This window comes from Musca autumnalis, unplaced genomic scaffold, assembly GCF_047663935.1.
Source record: "Musca autumnalis isolate F117 unplaced genomic scaffold, ASM4766393v1 scaffold_3, whole genome shotgun sequence".
Taxonomy (NCBI): domain Eukaryota; kingdom Metazoa; phylum Arthropoda; class Insecta; order Diptera; family Muscidae; genus Musca; species Musca autumnalis.
In genome coordinates, this window is record NW_027411866.1 from 231,825,450 (window position 1) to 231,849,395 (window position 23,946).

General features: G+C 34.6%; 1 protein-coding gene across 2 annotated transcripts; it reads right to left on the reverse strand.

Moving 5' to 3' along the window:
* Positions 1-7,545: 7,545 nt before the first annotated feature.
* On the reverse strand, positions 7,546-15,348 carry Prx2 (Peroxiredoxin 2). 2 transcript variants are annotated; one of them, XM_073977178.1, is made up of 2 exons: positions 15,233-15,348; positions 7,546-8,556 (listed from the first exon to the last, which is right to left on the reverse strand). In XM_073977178.1, the coding sequence occupies exon 2, from the start codon at positions 8,554-8,556 to the stop codon at positions 7,972-7,974; it is 585 nt and encodes a 194-aa protein (XP_073833279.1). In that variant the 5' UTR covers positions 15,233-15,348; the 3' UTR covers positions 7,546-7,971. The 2 variants fall into 2 exon arrangements, with proteins under 2 accessions (XP_073833279.1, XP_073833278.1); XM_073977177.1 differs by lacking the exon at positions 15,233-15,348 and adding an exon at positions 12,353-12,595.
* Between the last annotated feature and the right edge of the window lie 8,598 nt (positions 15,349-23,946).

A 23,946-nucleotide genomic window follows, 5' to 3' on the forward strand; every position in this document is an offset into this window, starting at 1 on the left:
GACAGAGGAAGAAAAAAGGCAAAATAAAAACCATTTTTATTCAAAAACGAAATTCCCTGGTGTAGTTGGCTATATAGATGGAGCACATGTGCACATTATGGTCCAAAGGAGGATGTTCGTCATTTGTACTTAAACTGAACCTACTGTACTTGTCACCAAATTCATTTGCAAAAGATTTGCTGCTGTCCGCTCCAAAGGCGATAAATTCACTTATTGTGATGGACCACCACCAGTGTCGTTGAAGTTTATTTTATTTTGAGGCATTTTCTTTTTCAACTTTGGTTTAAAGTGAATCCAGGCTCTGCCACTCCTTCAGGTATTCGTGTTGGAGGTTCATGGCTGTTTAAACTGTCCGAAATGGACCTCCACGCTTCATCCGCTGTGGCTTTGGTTTCACCAAAACTCCCGAACTCCTCGGGCTAAGTTTGGATTTTCACTCAGTTTATCAATTAATATTTCGAACTGTTGCTTTGCGTTATTTTCACCATATTGATACACAAAATTAATTAATGATGCAAAGAATCAATAATTGTTAACAAAATGTTTATTTTTCCTTCTATTTTACTTCTTGTTTCTTCAAAAATGTTCACTGCAACTTAAAATTGGTGGTTGCTGAAAAACAGCCGCTTCGTCAACTGAGATTCGCAACTTCAGTTGAGAGTTTCCATACGTGGATCAATTTTGACAACTGGCAACGCCACTCAACGATAGTTGTTATCGATGATCGACCCCTTAATTAAAGGCCAGTGCATATCTGCCCATGAACATCTACGAAGAGACTGAGGATATATTTCGCATATGATTGATTAATAATCGATGTTGGATTTCTTGATATTGCTCAAATTGCATATTTGGCCTTATATTAAAATTCAGCCGATTTTCACAATTTTTTGTATGATTACTTTTTTAGCCACATAAATGAACTGGTAAAATGCTCATATTGAGCATAAACAGAAGAAGTGGCTAAAACATGTGAAGAGTTGCAACATTGGAGCCGGAATAAGTTTATTATGGGCATGGGTTAAGTCACTCACGTTTGGCGACGTTACGTTGACTGACCCGAAGAGGTGCGCAAGTTATTTCAATCTACAGTTTGTCGAGCACCACGAGAGTGACAGGGCGAAGAGAATTGTACTACGTCGCATCAGATCTCTTCCTGCTGGATGAGCCTGGAGTGGCGTATCTTACATGAAAATCAGGATCAAGTCCACGTCCAGTTGAATGAAATAGGGGGTTCCCCGAGGTGGGGAATTATCTCCAGAACTGTTTAAACACTACCTCTACTGTATTCCGGCTATTCCAGACTGCATCGAGATCATAACGTATGCGGATGATTGCACGATCCTGGTATCAGGTAACTTCCCTGATCACATTTGCAAAAAACTGAGGTCCTTTTCCCACTCGAGGAATATGCAAATACCCACCACTCAATCTTCGGCCACTCTGTTCAGCACATGGACGGCAGAGGTGAGAACAGAGTTGAATGTCATGGTCGGTAGTATCAGAATCCCGACCACAAACTACCCCAAAATTCTAGGGGTCACATTCGACAGCATGTTCATGTCGTCCACGCATTTCACAGCAATCTACGACAAGCTGAGATGTAGGAACTAGGTCAAGTCCCTAGCCGCCAGAATATAAATGGGTCTATTTCGTACTGTGGCAAGAGTTGACACGCGTTGCCAGTCGCTTCTGCGACAAAATTTAAAATTCGTATTAAGCAGGGTACACACGATCAGTTTTGACTGTCGATTTTTTGCAAATATCGATAACTGTCAAACTGTCGAGCAATCACAAAATATTTTGTTGTTGACTGATGACTGGCAAAAATTAACGGCCACACTATCAAGCAACCGATTATTTGAGCAAAGCTGTCAATCAAAACTGATCATGTGTACCCCGCTTTACGTTAAGCGATCGAAAATAATCGCCAATAACGAGTTATCGGTGATGTAGCGGAGCGTTTTTTATTTTGTTTTGAATAAATGGGAAAACATATCAGAATACCATGGTACAATAATACAGGTAGCATTATCATGCCAGCTGATTGTAACATAATGTGTCAACTGCATTGAATTGATGTCAAATTTTGACACCTTATGTTACCAACAATTGCCGATGCGGCTACCTGTGTATTTGTACCATGCAGAATACATAAATTGTAAACAAACATAAGGTGTGGACGATAACCCAATAATTTGTACAAATTCGTACAAATTATTGCTGAATGCTGTTCGATAACAAAATTATCCAGCAAAAATTTGCAAGTCTGATCAGCTGATTTGAAAACATTTGTTTTATTTTTTATTCTTGTTTGGCGAAAACAAAAATAAACATTGAAATATCAAAAAATTAAACATCAAAAGCTGAAAAATATAAAAAAATCATGGAAAACAAGAACATCAAATTGATGCAAAAACTTTTCTTCTTCTTCTTCTTTTTCAAAACAGTTGATTCCTTGCAAGTTTTTACAAATTGTTGTCCCAATTTACATTAGGCGAGTTTACTTGCGGCAATTGTCAGTTTGTGGGTGAGAGAGGGTGTTGAGAGGCAAAGGGTTACCACATACCTCACCTCTCTCTCCATCAAACTGACAATTGCCGCAAGTAAACTCGCCTAATGTAAATTGGGACGTTGTTCGATAACTTTCTGCAATTTTTCTTGCTTGAGAGAGTAAAATTCACTGAGAGAGGTTGCTGGAATTGACTGAGTAATTTTTGCTGGGGAAGTTATCGTACACACCTATAATATTTTTCTAAAATGATAAGCTCAGTGGAACTATTTTTTGATGATAGAGGAGATACTTAACGTAGCATCAATAGGTCTGATACTTTTTTACTTGTTAGATTTAGACGCTGTTCTTTATATAGTAGAGACATTAAAAATGACCGTAGGTCAACAGCCACTCCCTAAAGTGTGTGCTGATTTACAGTTTTTTTGCAGAATGAAGTTTTATAAGATCCTATGGCTCACTTTTACCTCGGTATGGCTCAACCCACGTTGTCAGTGGGTGGGTCAGGTATTGAGTGAAGTGTTGCAATTAATAAGAGGAACAATTGTGTAAAAGTTGGTGTGGTTGTGGCGGAATAGACCCAAAAGAAACCTTGTTGAGCACATACAACGCGATAGGTCGGTCTGTGGTAAGCTATGCGACACCAGTATGGTCCTCGAATATAAGTGCAACGCGATGGAAAAATATTCAAACCTGACAGAATGCTGCACTGAGACCTGCAACCGGGTTCCTCTTCATGTCGTCAGTGGACCATCTACATGAGGAGACAAAGATTCTTCCGGTACAGCAACACAATGAATGCTTTCGTTGCAGTACTTGCTCGGGTGTTACCGTAAGGGCAAACAATTCGAATTGCGTTGAGTTCGATCGTGACGAACTTTTTATACTTTCCACCTAAAATTATGTTGAAACCAAAAATCGGGAAGTACCAAATTACCGTAAGTAATGCGGCTAAATCATTAAAAAAGGAAATCGGGTTATAGCATTCTATGACAGCAATGTAAAAACAAAACCTTTACCGACATTTCGGTGAGTAAATGTGGTCAAGACCTTTAAAATACTTTAAATCGACGCTTTGCGCTAATATACGTGGACCTATAGAAACAATTTTAGGTAGCAAAATTTGTTAACCTCTGAAAACACAAAATTCCAAATTATAAACAAATTCCTTAATGCGATGCGTCGTATTATATAGGGTGTATAACAAAACGTTGGACCTATATAAACAGGTTTTGCTAGAAAGTTTTTCAGCCCTATTCTGAACATTCCCATGGGAACTGTTTCCCATGGGAGCGAAATTTCCCATTCCCACGTTTTCCATATTCTCAACGACGTGGGAACATCAAATCATGGGAATTGAATTTTCGAAATTCGAAATTAGTTACACCAAATTATGATAGCATACTTTTAGGGGGCTGTAATTTTGTTTTGTAATACAAAATGCCTATTTGCATTGAATTCGCGGTTTTTGAATTAGATTAGCAAAAGCACAACTTACTTAATTCAACAACCGTGCATTGATTTATGGATTTTTTAAGTGAATGGAGTCAACGATTTGTGATGTTGTTCTAATAAGCACATTTTCTTCAGATTGTGCGAATTGGTGTAAGAATTTTTTAATTAGTAGGCAAACATAATTTTTATGTAAAAAGTAATAGGAACTTTTTAAGTTTGTAACGAATTTAAAAATTGTATGTTGATACCGAGTAATTTTAGTTAGGGGTTTAGCGAGTATATCGCTAGTTTTACTTATTCCTAATGATCGCTAGAACTCGTATTTTGCATATTTTTAAAAAAATTCAAAAAGATAAGTTCGGATATTTTTCTCGATTATTACATATTTTTGCTTGTTATTACATATCGTCACCATAAATATCCGAAGACGTATCTCAAAAAAAAAATAATAATAATAATAAAATAAGTTTGTGATTGAATCTAAAACTAAAACACATGCCCTTGCAAAATTTCAAGCTTCTACGTTCAAAAATAACGATCCTATTCAAGAAAAGGCATTTCGGAAAATGGAATAGCATTGCAATAATTTGGCATATGTATGTACGCCTGTGATCTTTGTCGTGTCGTTGAGGAGACTAACACGTTTTCAATAGAACGTTGGTCGTCTGATTTAAAAAACCCGAAAGTTATATTACGAAAATGAATAAAAGTTGTAAAGATTGTATATTATGGTTATTTTCCAATATATTTTAATAATTATTGCCAAAAATTCTTTTGAAATTGATTTGTTTTTACTTGTTGTTCTGCGTAATCAACCATGACTCTTTTTCTCGTATTTCAATACATATGGTCTGTTCCAGAACTGCAAAAATCTACTAATTTTTACTACTTTTTTTGTTTTGTTCGATAACATAAAGGAAAATTTTTTATCGGTGTAAAACATGTTAGATTCTTGCAGGTTTTTGTATCATATAAGAATATGCAAAATCCGAAGTCTACTAATGACATATTTTACAGTACATTTTGTATGCTTTTATTAAGCAAACACATGGCGATTATAAATATTTGCAATAATTTTGTCGTGTAGATGTCTTAAAATATGAAATTTCATAAAAATATAAATTTCTTGAATTTTTTTTTCAAACTCCCACACTGTTTGCTGGGGAGATTTTTCCCACAAAAAGACACAAAATTCTCCCACAATTCAAGATACAGCCCTATTCTGAACATTCCCATGGGAACTGTTTCCCATGGGAGCGAAATTTCCCATTCCCACGTTTTCCATATTCTAAACGACGTGGGAAGAGCAAACCGTGGGAGCTGAAATTTCGAAATTCGAAATTAGTTACACCAAATTATTATAGCATACTTTTGGGAGCTGTTATTTTGTTTTGTAATACAAAATGCCTATTTGCATTGAATTCGCGGTTTTTGAATTAGATTAGGAAAAGCACAACTCACTTAATTTAACGAGTTATCGCTAGTTTTACTTATTCCTAATGATCGCTAGAACTCGTATTTTGCATATTTAAAAAAAAAAAAATCAAAAAGATAAATTCGGATATTTTTCTCAATTATTACATATTTTTGCGTGTTATTACATATCATCACCATAAATTGTCGAAGAGGTATCTCAAAAAAAAAAAATAAATAAATAAAATACGTTTTTGATTGAATCTAAAACTAAAACACGTGCCCTTGAAACATTTCAAGCTTCTACGTTCAAAAATAACGATCCTATTCAAGAAAAGGCATTTCGGAAAATGGAATAGCATTGCAATAATTTGGCATATATGTATGTACGTTTGTGTGATCGTTGTCGTGTCGTTGAGGAGACTAACACGTTTTCAATAGAACGTTAGTCGTCTGATTTAAAAAACTCGAAGGTTATATTACGAAAATGAATAAAAGTTGTAAAGATTGAATATATTACGGTTATTTTCCAATATATTTTAATAATTATTGCCAAAAATTCTTTTGAAATTGATTTGTTTTTACTTGCTGTGCTGCGTTAACAGAATCAACCATGACTCTTTTTCTCGTATTTCAATACATATGGTCTGTTCCAGAACTGCAAAAATCTACTAATTTTTACTACTTTTTTTGTTTTGTTCGATAACATAAAGGAAAATTTTTTATTGGTGTAAAACAGTTAGATTCTTGCAGGTTTTTGTATCATATAAGAATATGCAAAATCCGAAGTCTACTAATGACATATTTTACAGTACATTTTGTATGCTTTTATTAAGCAAACACATGGCGATTATAAATATTTGCAATAATTTTGTCGTGTAGATGTCTTAAAATAAGAAATTTCATAAAAATATGAAATTTCTTGAAATTTTTTTTCAAACTCCCACACTGTTTGCTGGGGAGATTTTTCCCACAAAAAGACACAAAATTCTCCCACAATTCAAGATAGAGAATGTATACTTTTTTCCCATGGGAACAAATTCCCAATTCGAACTTCATTCAGAATGAGGGGAGATGGGAAATGGGAAAAAAACTCCCACAAAATTTTGTTCAGAATACGAAAATGTGGGAATGGGAAAAAATTCCCAACTCCCATGCGTTCAGAATAGGGCTGATAGAGAATGTATACTTTTTTCCCATGGGAACAAATTCCCAATTCGAACTTCATTCAGAATGAGGGGAGATGGGAAATGGGAAAAAAACTCCCACAAAATTTTGTTCAGAATACGAAAATGTGGGAATGGGAAAAAATTCCCAACTCCCATGCGTTCAGAATAGGGCTGTTTATCTCTGGAGTTACAAAATCACAAATTAGTCAATTGGAAGGGCACATGGGAATAATACCTTCAAAATTCGTCAAGTCAAACTGACGCGTCGAGTTATATGGGGACAAAAAAGTTAAACGGACCTACAATACATTGCTGGCTATCGTAACGTCAGTTGCTTTGTTGTCATGAAACAAATCTTATAAAATTAGGCGTTCTTAGATCTAGTTCCCCACTACTGCAATTTCATAAAATTACTCTAGTATGGAACTCGATTTCATTACAACAAAGCAAATGACGTTTCAAAGATAAGCCCATTTGTCCAAAATTGTATCACCTACTTCAATACTTTCGGACGCTAGAGTGATTTTCACAGATGAGTTACTAACTGACTGACAAATATGGTGGAGAGTATAACAATTGGAAAAGACAATTCCAAATACCCTTTTATTCATATGTACGCACCGTACCTAACAACACCACATTCAATGGCTCCTTTTACCACGTTAATTGTAATCCCATAAATACATTTCTAAATACGTCATTACCGAAGAAACTAAACAACGACACCTTTTTCTACGAAGGAAAAACAAATATAAAACTAAAGAAACTATTAGTTATTTAATGGAACAGTTTTTTATTGTAATTGTTGTTATTGTAGGTTGTTAACATGAAAACACAGATATAGTTCCTAGTTCGAAAGCTCTGATAAGAGGGTATACTTGAATTGCAACAAAAGGTGTTGGGTGTCGTCTACGACTAATAACTTGTGTAGAAAAAAATAGAATTATAAATTAAAAGGAAACTAGAAAAGGGAAAATAAAAGAAAATACGTAAAACTTGTGTGTTTTTGTAACATAAATTTATTAAAGCCCAAACAACTTTAAACCCCTCTTGTAAGGGTTCAGTTTATTTGGGTGCCTCTTTTGCAAATACAAATTAATTGATTGGTTGATGGGTGAAGAAATGTGACAATATTTGTAAAGATGCTTTTGGATGGCGCAAATACAATTCGAAGAGTTTTTTTATATAGAAAAGTTTTTTAACTACCAGAGTTAAAAGTGATAAATATGTGATAAGGAATCTACTGTTACGGTGAAGTTATTGTTGTTGATAGATTAGGGGGAAAAATCTTTTAAAGACTCTCCTCCGCATATGTCTGCCTTATTGTGTAGAACTTCTTGTAATGGTGTTTCTGGATGTTATTAATGAATATGTAGATGTTCTTCATCGTATATACGATTAGTAGTACTACAACAACACGATTTACGAAGCGGCAGCAAAATATTCCTGAGACTTCTTGGGATCGGCGACCATTGTTTTTTGTCCAGGCTTCCAGTTGGCTGGGCAGACTTCACCGTGTTCATCGGTGAATTGAAATGCCTGCACTAAACGCAAAGTTTCATCAACGCTACGGCCGACGGGCAAATCGTTAATAGTCATTTGACGCAAATTTTGGTTTTTGTCAATGATGAAAAGACCACGGAAGGGAATACCGGTTTCTTCATCCAATACACCATAATCACGGGCAATTTTCATTGACTTGTCGGCCAACAATGGGATGTCCATTTCACCCAAACCACCTTGTTTACGGGGAGTGTTAATCCAAGCCAAATGGGTATATTGACTGTCGGTGGAGCAACCAATTACTTCGCAGCCAATGTTGCGGAATTCAGCTGCACGATCAGAGAAGGCAATAATTTCGGTGGGGCAAACAAAGGTGAAATCCAATGGGTAGAAGAACAAAACGACATATTTGCCCTTGTAGTCCGACAAAGAGATATCCTTGAAGGCACCCTTAACGACGGCGGTACCCTTGAATTGGGGAGCTGGCTTTTGCAATTGGGGCATCTGTAATGAGAAGACATAGAAAAGAAAAAGATAGGTTAGTTATTGAAATAAGTAATAAAGAAACTTTTGCTGCGAAAAAACGTGAAGGCGTGGTGAACCTTAATGTGCTAAGAACATATCCGTAATTTTAAAAGTAAATAGCATATTCGTAGTTGACGACAAAAGGCGCTTAAAAGGTTTCCAATGTAAATTTTTAGGCGTTTGGGGTTCGCCAAATTTTTCCACCAGCAAACCCAATAAACCCACAAAAAAAATTTAGCACTGTAACTGCACTCTTTTGAAACTTTGTGTGGGTGGCACCCGCTGTATTCGATTTTCGGACACAATTCGCCGTAGAAACATGGACCCGCAGAAAGAACTTTTTGGAAACATTTTCAAAACAATCCGAGAGGAGCTCTTAAACTTCACTTTTTCCCGAATTTTGTGTGGAATATATTTTGAATTTTGTGGACCGATATGTTCCAACCTGATGCATGACTGGATGGAAAAATACGGTGTGCAAAGTTTTGGCCAATCAGAAACTCCTTGCGAGAATTATGTTGATGATTTGCCATTTTAGTTGGTGTCGTCAGGGTTTCTAGGAGCTTTTAGGCCATTACCTCAGGAAGTATGGACTTGTTCCTGAAAAAGGGGGCCACAAGGACAACCTACTGAAAAAAATCAAAACGATCCGAGAGGAGCTCTTAAATTTCACTTTTTCCGAATTTTGTGTCGGAGGTACCCGACGGAGTAGACCGATATAGTCCATATTCGAACCCGATCTATATCTAGAAGGAATAATACGATGTGAAAAGTTTGGACCAAATCGATTGCTCTCTATGGGAATTATCATTCGCACCATTTTACAGAAAATTGTTGAACTTTTGTAGGGAGGTACCAGAAGAAGTGTAAATTTGGATAAAATATCACGAAGTAAAAAATGTTGTTCGAATCCGTTGGTAAGTTCAAGAGCCAGCCCAGACAGATGGACATGACCTAATCAACTCCAAATTGTCTGAAACCGATTTCGTCCAAACATGCTTGGGTTCTAAAACCATTATTTCGATGAGGCACATTTTTGGTCATGTCAAATGGATATACCCTCTTTAGCCTAAAGGTTGAGCATATACAAATTCAAATGGACTTCCCCGGAAAACTCTATATTGTTCTGATCAGAATAACAAGGACTATCTGTGACAAAAAATTGGCTCAATGATGACGTGTTCTTCGACACCACTTGCAGAGAAGTTTTGGCTGAAATAATTAGGAAATGTACGCCAATATTACATGAGGGAATACACCACCGCCGATTATGGAGGGTGGCATCAATATTCCACCGAAATTGGGGTATAAGACTTTCCATATGAAATTTGTCGATATAGGTCCACGCCTTCATATAGCCCCCATAGCACAATACCTTCCGATCTTCGGTATTTTGAAGGTTTTGGCCTCAACATTCTTCCGAATTGGCTGAAATTCGGTACTTATACTATGTTTAGATTTACGAAATCCACTCGATTTCAACTGTCAATTCCATTGCTCAAACGTCAAATGAAATCCAATCGATTTCAGATGAGTTTTCATTTGACGTATACACAAAGGAATTGACAGATGAAATCGAGTGGATTTCGTAAATGTAAACATAATATTAGTCTTCGTTGGGGGAATAAAACTTTCTCCCAGAATTGTGTCGGTATAGGCCCACGGCTTCATATAGCCCACATAGAACGGTACGTCCTGATTTTCGGTATTTTGAAGATTGTGGCCGCAATAATCCACTGAAATTTGGTATTTAGTTTTCGTTGGGGGTACTCAACTTTCCCCTCTAAATTTTTCGGTATGGGTCCAAGCCTTCATATAGTCCCATAGAACGGTACATCTAAAATTTTGAAGATTGATGCCTGAATATTCCACCGAAATGGCTGAAATTTGGTATTTAGTTTACGTTGGAGGTAAAAACCTTTCCGACTGAAATTCATCGGTCCACGTTTCGATATAGCCCCCATAGAACGGGGTACCTTCCGATTTTCGTAACTCTGAGGGTTGTGACGTCAATATCTCATTGAAATGACTGAAATTTGCTTCAGTCCTCCATGGGGTTATAAAATATTCTAGAAGAAAATTATCAGTACAGGGTCCACGTTTTCATATATCCCACATAGAAGCGTACCTCTTGATTTTCGATATTTTGAAGGTTTTAGCCAGATTATTTTACCGAAATATCGGAAAAACAGCCGATTTGAACTGCTGGATGTATCTACACGATTTTATCTTAGTGCCCCCTTTCTGATGTGAGATGGTTCTGTTCTCATCTAGGGATCGAGGAACTCTAGCCTGAGGTGAGCTTTGGTTGTCATATTCTAACATTATAGAGGTTGTCGCTGCTCTTTTATAATAGGTAACTGTCGATCACCAAACTTAAAATTAACCAAGCCTGAGTAGTCTTTAAATCCGTACGATTGTTTGAAGCTGATACTGTGTTATAACAACAGCGCGAACCTAATGTATGGGGCGACAAAGAAATGGTTTAATAAATCTTATTCAATATGTTGAAGATTTGAGGTTTACTACTTTCTTATACATCCATACACGTTTACAACTTTTTGACAGTCGAAAATTATCCATTTCTCGAAACCAGTCCAACAGTAGCATGTCTCTACCAAACATTCATAATAGAGCGCCTAAACTTAACCACTATTACTAAAGTATTTCCTTCAGACATCTTCTGGAAATTTCCAAATTAATCAACATGTTTTTTTGCTGATCGATAATTTACATTGCTAATTTTGGTGTTTGTGTTTATAATTTCATTCATTGAATGGCAATAAAATTATCGCTATAATAATAAAAACAATAATTAGTAGTTTTTCGATGCAATAAATTACAGATAACCTACCCTGTCTACTGATAACATACCATACTAGATGACCAGATTACTTTTTTTGAAACAAAACCATTTGAGGAGATCCAATAAGTTTTAAAGTTCATTTCCTGATAAACAGAAAACAAGCCTATAGCAATCAGCCGGCAGACACAGTACCAAGAATGTTATAAATTACGCAATACAGTTGTGATATGAGGTAAAAAACTCCTTTCAAGTGGCAACAGTAATGGATTTTCTCCCATTGAACTAGAAATTTGAAATGCAAACCGGTTTCTTAGGTAGCAAATTGTTGGGTCAGTTTTTTTCTTGGATGTTTCTTTGATGATGAAATAATAATAGGGGGAAGAAGAAACATCTTTGTTCACAAGCCAGCAAAAAACATGCAAAACTATGTGAAATTGTGTGTCACGATTATAGGGAGAACTGTATATGAAAGTTGTTGCTTTATTTGCCAGATAATTATGTGCAAATTTCTACCAAGGGAGCTGAAACATTCGCACAAAAATCCATAGAAAGGGGACGCAACAATGGCTTTTGTCTGTTCCCTTCTTCTTTTTCGCAGCGCTCATCTTTAAAACAGCAACAAATTTCGGCCAACAGCAATGAATTTCTATAAAATTCTATGAACTTCTTCACACTCTTGAAACTAAAATAACAATATCAACAATAATCCCAGTTTTAGAAATTTACACAAAAAATTATTGTAAATAATTTACAATTTTTATTGCATTTAATGAAAGCATCAAATACACAACGAATTATTTCCGCAAACAATTGTCTGGCCGCACACACAAATATACTTGCAATTTACATATTTTTTCATTTGCTTTCACATCATTTTGTTCTGTTTTTAGATATCGACATCTTGTTGTTAATTGTTCATGATCAAATATTTTGCACATTTCATTCCTTTCGTATAGTTGTTTAACTCACCTTTATAGTTTTTATTTCTTTTTATTAATTAGGAAAGAATTAATAAATTCGATTTGTTGGCGATTGTGTGAACTATGCGTTACCGTGAACCGTTTACCGCAAGCAAATTCTCACGAATGTCATTGCAAATCGTTCGTGGTCACGAAGAAATTATTAAAACAACACAACAACAACATAAAGGGAAAAAGTTTGTTGGCGCAAAAAGCCGGCATCTGGTTTTGCTGTCGAAAGCTTTTTATTAAAGCTTTCTGTTAGTGCAAAAGGGTGCTTTTATGGCATTGCCAGTTGGGAAAATATGGGAATTAGTGAGCGAGTAATGTAGGGCAAGAATTTTATATTGACGTTTAGAGATAACACATAGAATTAACAGTACGTTTACATGGGACCTACAGTCCCCTCTTTGCTCATATTGGTATATTTTACACACAGGTACAAATTTTTGTATCATGGTATCAATCGTAATTTTTGTTAAAAAAGTGTCTAATGAAGATTAGATTTATTAACTCCATAAAATCTCATGCGACCAATCGTAAAGGTGTAAAACACGACAAACTCTGTTGAAAAACAGTTGCAACTTTTGGTACTTTTTGAGTAGAGATGCATTTTTTGCACAAATACCGAATACAACACTGTATTTTTGGTGGATTTGTGCCGGATTTAAAATAAACCCAGCCAAAAGAGGATTTAATTTTTGTATGGCAAATCTGGTCAGATTTGAGCAGATTAAGCAAATAAATCCTCATGAAGTGGGTTAACCCGGCAAAAAGCTGTAGTGTAACCGTGCTATAACCTTCTTTATGAGAATTTATTTGACGTTTGTGCTATTGAATTGACATTTGAAATCCAGTGGGTTTATTAAATCCGGTTAAGTGCAAACGGGGTATAAGACAGGTTTTGTTTTATAAACTTCAACACATACTTATACTATGTTTACATTTACGAAATCCACTCGATTTCAACTGTCAATTCCATTGCTCAAACGTCAAATGAAATCCAATCGATTTCAGATTAGTTTCCATTTACAGATGAAATCGAGTGGATTTCGTAAATGTAAACATAGTATTACCCCCATTATTACAAGTCTTCTTTTGTTATATTTTGGATTTACCGAACAGATTTAGAGCGTTCCGCTTAACTTAAAGTTAAAAGTGATGATTGAATTTCAAGGAGGAGCTTCTTGGCACTAACTTTCAATGTAAAAATTATATTTTTAATGTCTCCAAATTGGTTTATTTTGCGTTTTCAAATCCATCAGACAGTAAAATAACACATATAATAATGACCCTTAAACTTTATTCCAACTGAAGAGTTTTACAAGTAGTAAAAATTAGAGATCACAATAGCTCTGTTCCAGAACTAAAAAGTTTTTACAATTTTTACCACTTTTACACATTTTGCGTTCCCGTACACAAAATTTATATGAAAGTCGTTTACGACTTTTACAACTTTTAAGACTTTTATCACTTTATAAAGTACGGGAACAGGCCAAATAACTAAAAACAAATCCAAAGACATAAATACAACTAAGACTAGACAAAATGCATGCAACAAAAAAATGTTTACGAAACTTTGTATAGAAACATTACCCTTAACAGGTTGCAGTTAATTCAAAATCGCAACCAAGGAGGAACATTTCATGTAATGGTATCAGAAACGAAATTTATGAATTCAAGGATCTATTCAAGAATAATTCTATGTCAATTGGATCAGTAAATTCGGTTAAATACGTAAAAATGTATAAAAGAAAAAAATGTTATATCACCATATCGTGATATAACATTATGTTAAATTCAAAATCCATTCACTGAAGAATGATAGCAAACAAAATGTCTTATCTTGTTGTATTTATAGTCCTGTTCCTTTACGTTCAAGAATCTTCAAGTTTTACAACTTTTTACTCGAAAAGCGTTCCTTTACTTCAGACACAATACAAGTCATATCGGAGCAGTTTTCAACTTTTACTACTTTTGCCGGTTTTACCATTTTCAGAAGTAAAGGAACAGACCATATGTCTTTGACAAATCCAACCATGATAACTTATGTAATGCCATGTTCATACCAGCATTTGAATCACGTTGTTCGATTTCATAATTACGTACACGAATTAACCCGTTCATACGACATGGTACACAACTCATAGCAACATGATTCATATTTTCATACTTTTTATTTACTGATTTTAAACAAAGTTTTAGCCCAAAGACGAGTAAAATTAAATAAATTAAAATTAATAATAATTGATATGAACTGAACAAAATATTATGAACTGAATATAATATTTGTCCTTACATATATCTATTCAATACTAAACGATGGACTAGAAATACAACTGCAAAGAGATTTGCTATGATTTGAATGTATGCTAGTCCTTAAACCGTTTACTTTTCATTTATTTTTTGCAGTTTTTCTAAAAATGTTTGGGGTTTTAATAAATTTTTAAATTGTTTATTTTTCCTGTCATTATTAATTTTTTTCGATAAATTCTCTCATTTGTTAGGGATGGGACATATTTTACCGTCGTTCTGAGAGTAATTTAAATTGAACAATGTACAAAAATCGTTGTTCGTTCTCAAAATTTTGTATGGGAAATGAAGTAATTACATCGGATTTGGGTTCGAACAACGAATAGAGAGCGAATTAGCCTCTGTTGGCATAAAATACCAATATCAACAATTATCCCAGTTTTAGAAGTTTACACAATAAAATAATTGTAAATAATTTACAATGTCAGACCGCACACAAATATACTTGCAATTTACATATTTTTTCATTTGCTTTCACATCATTTTGTCTGTTTTTAGATATCGACATCTTGTTGTTAATTGTTCATGATCAAATATTTTGCACATTTCATTCCTTTCGTATAGTTGTTTAACTCACCTTTACAGTTTTTATTTCTTTTTATTAATTAGGAAAGAATTAATAAATTCGATTTGTTGGCGATTGTGTGAACTATGCGTTACCGTGAACCGTTTACCGCAAGCAAATTCTCACGAATGTCATTGAAAATCGTTCGTGGTCACGAAGAAATTATTAAAACAACACAACAACAACATAAAGGGAAAAAGTTTGTTGGCGCAAAAAGCCGGCATCTGGTTTTGCTGTCGAAAGCTTTTTATTAAAGCTTTCTGTTAGTGCAAAAAGGGTGATTTTATGGCATTGCCAGTTGGGAAAATATGGGAATTAGTGAGTGAGTAATGTAGGGCAAGAATTTTATATTGACGTTTGGAGATAACATATGGAATTAATAGTAATAGTTTACATACAGTTAGGCAAGAAATGTATTGCAAAAACCAAAATTGTAGAAAACTTCATATTAATTGTTCGTTTATGGCAACAAATTATGTAAAAACTATACGGTTTTTTGTGCAAATCTCTTGCTATAGGTCCTTAAAACAATATTCCATCAAAATATGCAAAGGTTATTTGCGATTTATAACAAATACGGTCAAAAATAAGAATTAACTACTACTTGGGGGTGACAATAAAAGTATTGCAACGGGAAAATCAGTACTATAAAACTATAAAATGTTTGCAAATTTTTGCGGTCATTATGCATTTTTATGACTTTTGTGGCTAATAATAGACTAACAGTATTGAATGTAATAAAGTTCAGTGACAAAAAATACGGTCATTGAGGGTCTTCAGACAGGTAAAAAACGCATGGGGCCATATTTACAATAAACAATGACGAATCGGCCACAGGCAAGTACGCAAAGAATGAATACACTTCACCCCGGTTAACTACCTTTCATAAAATTCCAAAAAATTGAGGCAGTTATGCGGGAAAGGCAGTTACGAAAATCCCGCATAACTACCTTATGTGGGTAGTTATAAAAATCTCATCTCAGCCTTACAAAAAATGACAACAATTAGAACATAATCGCCAAAAAACAAAACGGTCTATAGTAAAAAAGTCTAAGAATATATAAGTTATATTATTTAATCAATAAGAAATTTAGTAATCGGTGAGCATAACACCATAACATAACACTGGACATCTTCATCACAATTTGCGTAGTCGTCGAAATTGATTTTCTCATAAATACACCAGTGGGGGTAATAAACCGAGAAAAACATTGTTAAATGTTCTTTTTGGGGAAATATTTCACGGGCAAATATCCGAATTGGGTACTTATAGAAACGTAGTTAAGCGGGAGAGTTTGAACTCATTTATATGAAAAAACTTTGGGAATTCAGATTGTGAGGCAATTAAACGGGAAAGGCAGTTAAGCAGAGAGGTAAATAACCGGGGTGCAGTGTATTTGACTCAATATGTATTGTAGGATAATGGAACAATGCAAAACAGCCCGATTTTGGCTTTGAGAACATCGAAATACATACCTCTGGAAAGTATATGGAAAAAATTGACACCAGTGTAATATTTTGAAACTACCTACGACAGAGCACTATTTCGTCTCTCAATGGTATTGATATGATTTAATTTTTACTAATTGGATAGATATTATCCTCTGCTATCATAATAAATCCAAAAAATTGCGCCAAATCCAATAAAACCCATCAAATGTGGAAATTAAACCGCTACTGGAGAAGCTGAAATACCGAATATTTGGGTACTATATTCTTTACCATGGAAAATAGTATGCGAAATTGGGTTCACGGATATAATAATGATTAGGAAGACATCGCCACTGACATCATTAAGAAATATTTTATAGTCATTAGTCTGAAAGTCAGAAAAATCGATCCCGAAAGCTCCAGCAAAGTCAACTACCACCATTCCAAAGACCAGATAATGACATGTTAATCTTATTTGTGTAAATTGCCGATGTAATATAACAACACAAAACTCTTAAATACATCGGGCTAACATCCTGATATCAACCCTCATAAAATGTTTGGGTCCAATTTAAGAAAAAAACTCCAAAAACATCCTCCAACGAAGGATCAAGATTTACTAAAAATTGGGGAACCAGTATCCCTAGAGTGGAACATACCGAGCCTTAATTTTTGGTTTAACTGAGCTCATTAATGCTCCAATGAATGTCCCAAGTGGATAGACAGCTCATTAAGGGACACACCTTTGGTAATTCTCGAAGAAACCATCGATTTGGTAATTTTTGCAATACTTTTATTGTCACCCCCAAGTAGTAGTTAATTCTTATTTTTGACCGTATTTGTTATAAATCGCAAATAACCATTGCATATTTTGATGGAATATTGTTTTAAGGACCTATAGCAAGAGATTTGCACAAAAAACCGTATAGTTTTTACATAATTTGTTGCCATAAACGAACAATTAATATGAAATTTTCTTCAATTTTGGTTTTTGCAATACTTTTCTTGCCTAACTGTATATTCTTGTTACAGTATTTGTAGGTCACTGGGTCCCATTGATAAAAATTGCAGTGTCATACAGTGAATCAGGGAGGTGTTTGAATCACTTTTGGACAGTTACATAGCATCCATTTTGGAAAAGTATGTGATTTGTGATCGGGGTCACGTATTGATAAGTTTGGAATGTTGTCCCAAATCCCATTTTTTCAGCGCCTAAATTTCAAATTATCCTTTCAGAATGTTAAAATAATACATCTTATCCTTAATTCCTTCGATAAAGACACGATTTCCTATACCGGAAGCACTCATACAACGCCATACCACAACAGGGTCTCCTCTGTGCTTTAATGTTGAAATTGTGTGTTTAGGGTCAAAGGCGGTATTTACCCTATGACATATGTACCTTAATTGGTCCATATGACCAAAACAGGCTGCTAATGAAAGCAGTGAAGACAACTTTAACATGTTTTGGTCATATGGACCAATTAAGATATGTCATAGGCCAAATACCGCCTTGGACCTTGGAGGTATTTTGTTAATTTTATTTTATAATATTTAAGTTAAGACACTAATGTAAAAATATAAAAAAGAATGAAATCGCTATCATTAATTAACTCTTAGAAATCGCAGTTTAATGGGCCGATTCCGTACAGCGAGGCGAGTCGTGTCGCGTCGCCAAATGCAATTTTTCGATTCCGTATGGCAATATCGCCTGACGTCGTCAAATTTTGTCGCCGAAATGTTCATTTTCCGGCGACAACAAATTAGCTGTCGCCGTACATTTTTACTAACGAATAAAAATAAAATAAAAAAAATAAAAATAACTTGTTATCGACGATTATTTTCTATCGCTGTACGTAGTGCATTTTTTAAATTTTGTCACAGAGACGATAGACGACGCGACATGACTCGCCTCGCTGTACGGAATCGGCCCATTAATGAAAGAAAGTGAAGTGGATACTTTTGACTGTGATTCACTGTATGCCATAGGGCAAATACCGCCTTGGACCCCAAACACACAATTTCAAAAGTAAAGCACAGAGGAGACTCTGTTGTGGTATGGCGTTGAGTGAGTCCTTCCGGTGTAGGAAATCGTGTCTTTATCGAAGGAATTAACCCACTTAGCGCCGAATGTGGAAAAATTCAGATATCGTGCACCGAAAAATTAGTTACATTTTTGCCAAAAAGGCTAAAAGCTGTAAAGGATAACAAAGGATGTCATACCAAGGGCTAAAACCCTAAAAATCCTTTTTGTTTCATGAAACTTTTAACTGTGAGGTAGAAATCGATGTTGTTTAACCATTTTTATTTTTTTATCTAAAGTTACCTGAATTTCGTTAATTTTATTTAACCAATTCTTAGCAATCGCATTTTTAATGAAAGAAACTGAAGTGGATACTTTTGACTGTGATTCACTGTATGTATAATAAACTTGTATACTACGTTTATTTGATGTCTTCATCCACTCTAAATAGCGGTCATTATCATTTTCGCAATTTTTTACAATACTGCCACGTGCACAATTTAAAAATTTCTGGGATGTGTACCGGGCTATATAATATCGTAAATGTTTTTAAAAATTCGCTGGTTGTCGTTGCTTCAGGTGGCAGATGGCCGTTCGTGACAAGTGTTTGAACAGCGGCTGACATAGTATGGCTCAGAATTTGCATGGCTCTAGCGACATTAATGTTGTCCCAGTTGGTCATTCCGTTCTGACACTTTTGGACAAAACTTAACATTGAAGTTACTTTCGTCATGTTGAACCACTGTCTCTATATATTTTCTGTCAATTATATTTCCGTCCATGGAAAAAGAATTGCAAAACAGATTGTTCCTAACGGACTTGAATAGATGTGGAAAGTCCTATAGGAAAGCAATGGTTCGCTTCTTGTGTATGAAAAAAATGGGGAGTTTTAACGTCACAAATAAGATTGGTTGGAGGGACCTTGATCACTTCCAAGCCGATTTCTTGCATGCGATCAATATTCTGCAGCAGTATGTCTTTCAATGCACTGCACTTCTGAAGGCGTAGAAATTGGTAATATATTTCCAGTTGCTGCAAAAGCCCTTCACCATAAAGACCAGAGCTTTTGCAGCAGTTTTTGAGGAACGGATGGCATCCCTAAATCTTGGAATCCGTCAATTGCGTCGTCCGCCTATATTCCAACTCTTTTCGAATTTCTATCTCGTCGAATGCGATGACAACTTGACGGTCCTTCTTGGATAATGTTGCCACAATATTTTTAAGATTTTCCATAATCGTGGGGTCGATTCCACATTCCACGCGTTTAATGGGCCTGCACACTAATAACATCGAAGGATGTGCGAGATTACATTTGAACTCATTTCTCAAAAAGTTTTACCCCTTCCTGGATGTAAGATATAGGCTTTGAGCAATATTTTTTTGAATGTCATTATATGTAGTAGAAGAGGTATAACAGATCATTTTTGAGAAATGAGCCAACTTTTCATCAGCCACATCCTTCAGGTATTTAGAATTGGCATGTATGCCCTTCAAATCGTATGCCATATCCTCCAACTTCTGTCTCAAGTGGTTCTCTTCGTTTATCCGCTGTTTAAAAATATACTCATGTTGAGTTTGTTGAATTTTCAGATAATTTTTCAGTCTCTCAATTTTTATTTTTAATTTTCGGTTTTCATTAACAACACGTTCCAATTTATTGGTGATGTCACTATTCTGATGGCACTTGCATGGGATGGTTCGGGGTCCTCCATTTTTATAACTGGTTTATACTCTACATCAAAATGTCGTCTTTGGTAGTATCGCAGAATAGAGGGGTTAGGAGAGGAATTTTCGATATTTTGAATATCGGGTAGATGGATTTGAATTTTATATTAAGGTGTCTTTTTACGTGATAATTTATAATAATTGTTACGAAATGTTACTAAATGCTGTCTTTTTAAAATGATCAGTAAAAGGGAGCGAAGAGAGAGAACAATTTTGACAGTTGTTTGCTGAGAAATTAGGTCTGTACGATAACCCAAAAGTTTGTACAAACTTTTACAAAATGCTGTTTGATAACAAACTTGTAAAATAAAAGAGAGCGAATTTGGAGAGAATTGTGAGAGAATTTTGGAGACTTTTGTTACTGACAACCTACAAGTTCTTGCACGCAAAATTTTCCTTGTAAGAATTTGCAAGTTTGATCAGGTGATTTAAATTCCAATGTTTAGTGGCGAACTTTGCAATTCTTGGCAAAAACATAAACAACATTTGGTTATTCCCCCCTTTAACGCCGACAAATTTTATGCGAGAAAACTTATTTTTTTTATGAAAATTATATTTTTGAGACTTTTTTAACAAATAACTTTTTTCTCTAAAACTTATAGTTTTCCTGTAATCGGGCCATCTTTTAAAAGTGGCAAAAACTTTGGAGTGTATTATAGGTGTATCCTTATATGGTAGTCCCTTAATTTTGGATTGAGAAAATACTCTTTCTATATTCCTAACAACTCCCTGACTTTATATGATTCTAACCATGGTGGAATAAGAAGGTGTTACATCAAATCATACCAAACGTCAATTTTGATCACAAAAATGCAGTGCTGTGAATTGCTTATTTACATTTTGTATGAGATTTTATTCACAATACATATTGCATTTTGACAATTAGTCTGAAAATCAGCGGTTTTTGGCGCTGTACCTTCTTATTGTGCCATGATTCTAACATTTAGGATTAAACTTGAATCGCATACAGTTAGGCAAGGAATGTATTGCAAAAACCAAAATTGCAGAAAATTTCATATTAATTGTTCGTTTACGGCAACAAATGATGTAAAAACTATACGGTTTTTTGTGCAAATCTCTTGCTATAGGTCCTTACAACAATATTCCGTCAAAATATGCAAAGGTTATTTGCGATTTATAACAAATACGGTCAAAAATAAGAATTAACTACTACTTGGGGGTGACAATAAAAGTATTGCAACGGGAAAATCAGTACTATAAAACTATAAAATTTTTGAAAATTTTTGAGGTCATTATGCATTTTTATGACTTTTGCGGCTAATAATACACTAACATTATTGAATGTAATAAAGTTCAGTGATAAAAATGCCGTCATGGAGGGTCTACAGACAGGTAAAAAACGCATGGGACCATATTAACAATAAACAATGACGAATAGGCTACAGGCAAGTATGCAAAGAATGAATATTTGACTCAATATGTATTGTAGGGTAATGGAACAATGCAAAACAGTACGATTTTGGCTTTGAGAACATCGAAATACCTCTGGAAAGTATATGGAAAAAATTGACACCAGCGTAGTATTTTGGAACGACGTACGACAGAGCACTATTTCGCCTCTCAATGGTATTGATATGATTTAATTTTTACTAAGTGGATAGATATTATCCTCTGCTATCATAATAAATCCAAAATATTGCGCCAAAATCAATAAAACCCATCAAATATGGAATTTAAACCGCTACTGGAGAAGCTGGAATACCGAATATTTGGGTACTATATTCTTTACCATGGAAAATAGTATGCGAAATTGGGTTCACGGATATAATAATGATTGGGAAGACATCCCCACTGACAGCATTAAGAAATATTTAATAGTCATTAGTCTGAAAGTCAGAAAAATCGATCCCGAAAGCTCAAACAAAGTCAACTACCACCATTCCAAAGACCAGATAATGACATGTTAATCTTATTTGTGTAAATTGCCGATGTAATATAACAACACAAAACTCTTAAATACATCGGGCCTACATCCTGATATCAACCCTCATAAAATGTTGGGTCCAATTTAACAAAAAACTCCAAAAACATCCTCCAAAGTAGGATCAAGATTTACTAAAAATTGGGGAACCAGTATCCTTAGAGTGGAACATACCGAGCCTTAATTTTTGGTTTAACTAAGCTCATTAATACTCCAATGGATGTCCAAAGTGGATAGACAACTCATTAAGGAACACACCTTTGGTAATTCTCGAAGAAACCATCGATTTGGTAATTTTTGCAATACTTTTATTGTCACCCCCAAATAGTAGTTAATTCGTATTTTTGACCGTATTTGTTATAAATTGCAAACAGCCTTTGCATATTTTGACGGAATATTGTTGTAAGGACCTATAGCAAGAGATTTGCACAAAAAACCGCATAGTTTTTACATAATTTGTTGCCATAAACGAACAATTAATATGCAATTTTCTACAATTTTTGTTTTTGCAATAAATTTCTTGCCTAACTGTATTTAAATTTTTCATCAAAAGTTGAAAATTACAAAAAATCGATTTTTTTGAATAGCTTGGATTTTAGACCATTTGCGTTGAATTTCAAAGGTCGAGTGGTGTTTTTAAGCGTGAAATTACAGATAACACTATAACAAAATGCGAACAATCCCACAAAAATATTGGAAAAAAACCTGTGTTTTACGTCAACTTTCCAACCAGTTTTTGTGGCGTTTAAACGTCCAGTAACTTTATCTGGGTTAAAATAATTACAAGATAAAAAAGGGAAGATATAACTAAATAAATTATGGAAAACGAAATATTTGTGATGATTGTTTTATTTCTAAGGTATAAAATCCAAGCAAAAAGCGGCGCATCCATGGAGTATGAGGAACACTATGTGGACGACCTTACGTTAATTTATGATATGGAAAGAGAATTATTGTTGTAGCAATGGATAATCAAAAAAATTTCGTGAACAACCTTCGATTGTTAAATTAAATGATGTACGCCAAACTTCTTGTTTGTCAAATCAGCTGACTTCTTGAAAGTTTTTGCAAATTGTTGTTCGATAACATTCTGCAAATTTTTAGCTTCGGGAGAGTAAAATTAGTTGAGAGAAGTTACTGAGAACTGGCAATTACTTTTTACTTGCGGAGTTATCGTACAGACCTATTGCTAAAAGTTGCTGCAATTTTTCCAGCAAGATTTAGCAAGTTCGATCAGCTTTTTTTAATTAGTAGATGCATCAGCCAACAACTACAGCAAAAACCAGCTCAGTACTGTGAAATGTCAAAAATGTTTTCCAAAAATAAAGCGATTTACATACAGTGAATCACAGTCAAAAGTATCCACTTCAATTCCTTTTATTAAAACTGCGATTGCTAAGAGTTAATTAATAATAGCGACTTCATTCTTTTTTATATTTTTACATTAGGGTCGTAACTTAAATATAATAAAATAAAATTGACGAAAATAGGGTAAATTAAGATAAAAAGATAAACATTTTTAAACAACGTCGATTTCTACATCACAGTGAAAAGTATCCAATCTAAAAGTTTTATGAAACAAAAAAGATTTCTTAGGGTTTTAGC

What these genes read in the sequence shown, in the direction of transcription:
- Prx2 (XM_073977178.1), bottom strand. Translation starts at nt 8,556, where the DNA reads ATGCCCCAATTGCAAAAGCCAGCTCCCCAATTCAAGGGTACCGCCGTC.